Source organism: Temnothorax americanus, unplaced genomic scaffold (genome assembly GCF_048541705.1).
Source record: "Temnothorax americanus isolate GAGA-0224 unplaced genomic scaffold, ASM4854170v1 Scaffold461, whole genome shotgun sequence".
Lineage (NCBI taxonomy): Eukaryota > Metazoa > Arthropoda > Insecta > Hymenoptera > Formicidae > Temnothorax > Temnothorax americanus.
The window spans coordinates 3453-7289 of record NW_027509615.1 but is presented as its reverse complement, the minus strand read 5'-3'; the positions used below and the strand labels follow the sequence as shown (position 1 = coordinate 7289).

The following is a 3837-nucleotide window of genomic DNA, read 5'->3' as shown; positions in this document are numbered from 1 at the left end:
CCCCTCCCCTCTCTCTCTCTCTCTCTCGCTCGCTCGCTCGCTTTTCCTCGCTCTCGCGAGCCCTCTTTTCTCGCGCTCTTGCCTTCGCGTCTTCTTCTTTATCATCGCTTTCTTTCCCTCTTTCGTTCTCTTTCGCAGACGCTTCTCCACTCACTCTCTCGCGCCACTACTCTCGTTTTGCGCTCGCGCTTTCGCTCTCGTTCTCTTTCTGACTGGCTCTTTTACAATCTTTCTTTCCCTTTTCCTCTCTCGCGTGTATTTTTGCACGCACACTCGTCCTCCGCAGATTGATACATTTTCTCCTTATTGTCGCTCTCTTGCGGTTGATACGCACGATGCATCTTTTTGGACAAGATTTATCTCTCTATCGAGTAGTAGGTCGCCCTCGGCAAGGGAGAGGCGTGTTTCGGCATTGAAAGGGGGACAAGATATCCCATCTTATTGGAATTTCGCACGGTTTCGGTTTGAGAACCGTCGTCGATCTTATCGCGGAGACACGTAGAGATATATTCGTGGCTCCCCTCCCCCGAGATCCGATACCTGACTTTTGTTGCTTCGAGAGAGAAGTGCTACCGAGCTAGACGATCGACATGATCGCAAATAAAAGCAGGAAGAGCTCGGGGGTCAATAAGGATTCACGTCGAACGTGACGAAGCCGTATTAAATAGTCAATTAATTTCCTAATACTTCTTGGTGATACCATCTTCTGCTTTCATCCTCTTCACGTGGTATAAAGTATTTTTACTGAAAAACTGGTGAATATTATACATTTAGATCGAGGACAGCAGGACAAGAAATCATTCTCACGTAATCTAATTTTTGCCGGTCAGAAACTGTCAATTTCCTGTATATTTATATTCTCCTTACATTTTATAATTTACCAACGCCTACTTCGATATATATAGCAACTCATAATTAAATACGTCCTCAAAGTCGACGTTGCGACGTTGATGTCGCGTGAGTAATTAATCTTCTCTCTCATCGCGGTAATATCTTCCTCGAGCATCGTACGCGCGAACGGCGTTTCTTTCCTTTTTTTTTTCTTTTTCTTTCTATCGGAAAATCGTCGGGGGACGTTAAGTATACGCCGGGATTGGACGGTGCAACGCGGAAGAGATAATTCACGGAAAAGCACACATTTGCATACTCGAAAATCGAGACGCGGAGCGGAGGTGTTACGCCAATGAGGCGTGGGTGTAGACGGCGGTCAGTAAAGTATTAAAGGACACGCGAGTCGCCTCGGGCTGCTCACGTACCCCGCCGCTCTCGCCTCTCGTGCACAAGATTAAAAAGCCCCATTGAGCATGATCTCCGAGAGAGATAGAGACACACACGAGTAAGCGCGCAGAAAACGTCCACCACGTTCGATCGAAGGGGTCGAGCGATGGCTCGCGGGGGTTTTCGCGGACCGGAAAAATGCCCGCGTGACCGGAATAATGAAGCAGCAGTTTGAAATCGCCATTTTACCTTCGTATTCATACAATCGTGGCTTCGTGTCTCCCTCTCTTTTTTTTATTATACACAGCGTCTCCTCTTCATTTATTTAAGATTATGTTCTCCGGATGGCTTTTATAACGGGGATCTTATTACCGTTCTCTCCCGAATCTCCCGATGTTATTCGAATAATTGGGCAAAATAATAAAGAATTTTTATTCGACTTAACTGGCTATCCTTATTAATTATAATCGACGATATTAATTATTTCAATCGTAAGTTTTGGTCCTTCTCCATCGACTTTTGATGCTAATATATGTGTAAGCATCAAAAGTCTTCTTTAAAATCACTGTAAAGAATTTATTGCAAAAAAATATAAATTACAGAATAATTACGTATAAACGATTTCTTTCGCTCACCTTCATGAGTTTATCCCTGATCTCCCAAGAAAATATTCCCGGATTGTCCCTCTTTAATTCCTCGATCCTCGCCTCGACTTCCGGCGTGGCCACTCGCGGCTTGCTGCCGCCGATCACGCCCGGGCGAATAGATCCGGTTTCCTGATACCGATTCAGGATCTTCGAGACGCAGCCGTGCGAGACTCGAAGCTGCCTGGAGATCACGCAAGGACGGACTCCCGCGGCGGCCATTTCTACGATTTTCAGACGGATGTGATTAGGGAGAGGTCGCCCGTTGATGAAGACCCCACCTAGCTGATTCATCCGTCCTTGTCCTGCAAAAAGAAACCGAAAAATTAATAAAATTCAAAAATTGGACCCACAATTATTATCAATTGCAAAATATAAAAATTAGAGATTTTTAAATTTAAATTAATGAACACATACATTGCAATCTTAAATTCCAAAGGAAATTTTTAAAAAACACACATCGGTCATAGTATTATAAATATCAATAAGGCGGATGTTTATTTCCCCCGGCAAAAATCGCGGATACGCTCGGTGAAATCGCACGTGGTTCTAGTTGGAAAAACGAAGGTAACGAACGGGCGTGGAGGGAAACGCGGTTTCGCGAGTGGCCCCGCGGCCGCGCAATCGCGGTGATTGAGCTTGAAATTAACGGCGGAATCGGACCGGGGCGCAAACATGAAATCAGATAACAGGAGCGGCGTGCACACTCCCATACCGGTGCCGGGGATACCAAAAACACGGCTAACAGCCGTAAAATTGAAGAAGTTATGCGCGCGAGGAGGCGTGCACCGGGCCGTTTCCAGCACTAACGAGTATAAAGCCGGATCGTTAGTCGAATTAGCCACCCTACTGTACGTGACACATTAGCTCCCGTATCATCAGGCCATCCCGGGGTAAGAGCTCGCTCGCGGTGCCGCGCGCGTAATTACTATGTTTACGCATTACGGACGCTCCGTGTACACAGAGAGCGAAGAGACGGGTAATTATAATATCAAGTGATCTATATTTACAATTACAAAAAAGAAATGATATCTCTTTTAAATTACAGCGCCAATTACAGAGAACATACACTGAGAAAAAAAATTTGTCAATCCCAAGAAATATTTAGTCCGATACGTTCAACTAAACATTTTAGTTAGTTAACTAAACATTAGTTGAATTAAATTAATTCTTGATTAAAGAAACGAAATAAATTGTTGAAACAACTAATATTTAGTTAACTAACTAAAATGTTTAGTTAAACGTATCAAACTAAATATTTCTTGGGATTAACCACTTTTTTTTTCTCAGTATATTTTTCGAGATACAAAGATTACGTCTGCCACTTGTTACTTAGGTTTTTCGAGGTATAATATTACTACTGCTTTTTCTTCGATTAGAATAAAAAATTGAATCATGAAGAATTACACAGAGGTAACAGTACAAAATACAAATATTTTATTAAAATATTTAAACCCAACAAGGGAATACAAGGTATTTAAATACAAAGTTTATATATGTATTTTAAAAGATTTAATCGCATCGCAAAGAATTACAGAGGTAACAGTACAAAAATAAAAATATTTTATTAAAATACATAAATTTTTCTTGTCAAAAAACTTGGCCTGCTAGCCCTTAACAAAATTTTTTGTTGAACGTGGGGGAACTAAATTTTTTTGGGGGGATTAAAAAAAAATTTTTTTTTCTCGTATTTTCCCTTTTAATTGGCGCAAAAATTTTTAAAAAAAAGATATCATTTCTTTTTTGTAATTGTAATAAATAGATCACTTGAACCGCGACCATTTTTGATAAGGTAACGAAATTTTTTGTGTGAGTTTTTTGGGAGATAAAAAGCTTACGCCCCCCACTTTTTTTTTTTTGGGTTTTTTTTTTTTAAATTCTAATTTTTGTTTTTTTTTGAGGAAAAAATTTTCCCCATTTTTTGGGGGTTTTTTTTCGAGTTTTTTTAAAGAAAAAAAGTTTTCGTCAAACCACT

The 3837-nt window shown here is 40.9% G+C and overlaps 1 protein-coding gene across 1 annotated transcript; it reads right to left on the bottom strand.

Annotated features, from left to right (window-relative positions):
- Nucleotides 1-1853: 1853 nt before the first annotated feature.
- On the bottom strand, nucleotides 1854-2167 carry LOC143903408 (protein gooseberry-neuro-like; the record flags this gene model as incomplete). Its single annotated transcript, XM_077416966.1, has 1 exon — nucleotides 1854-2167. A coding segment is annotated over one exon (314 nt), but the record flags the coding sequence as incomplete, so codon positions are not given.
- Nucleotides 2168-3837: the final 1670 nt, after the last annotated feature.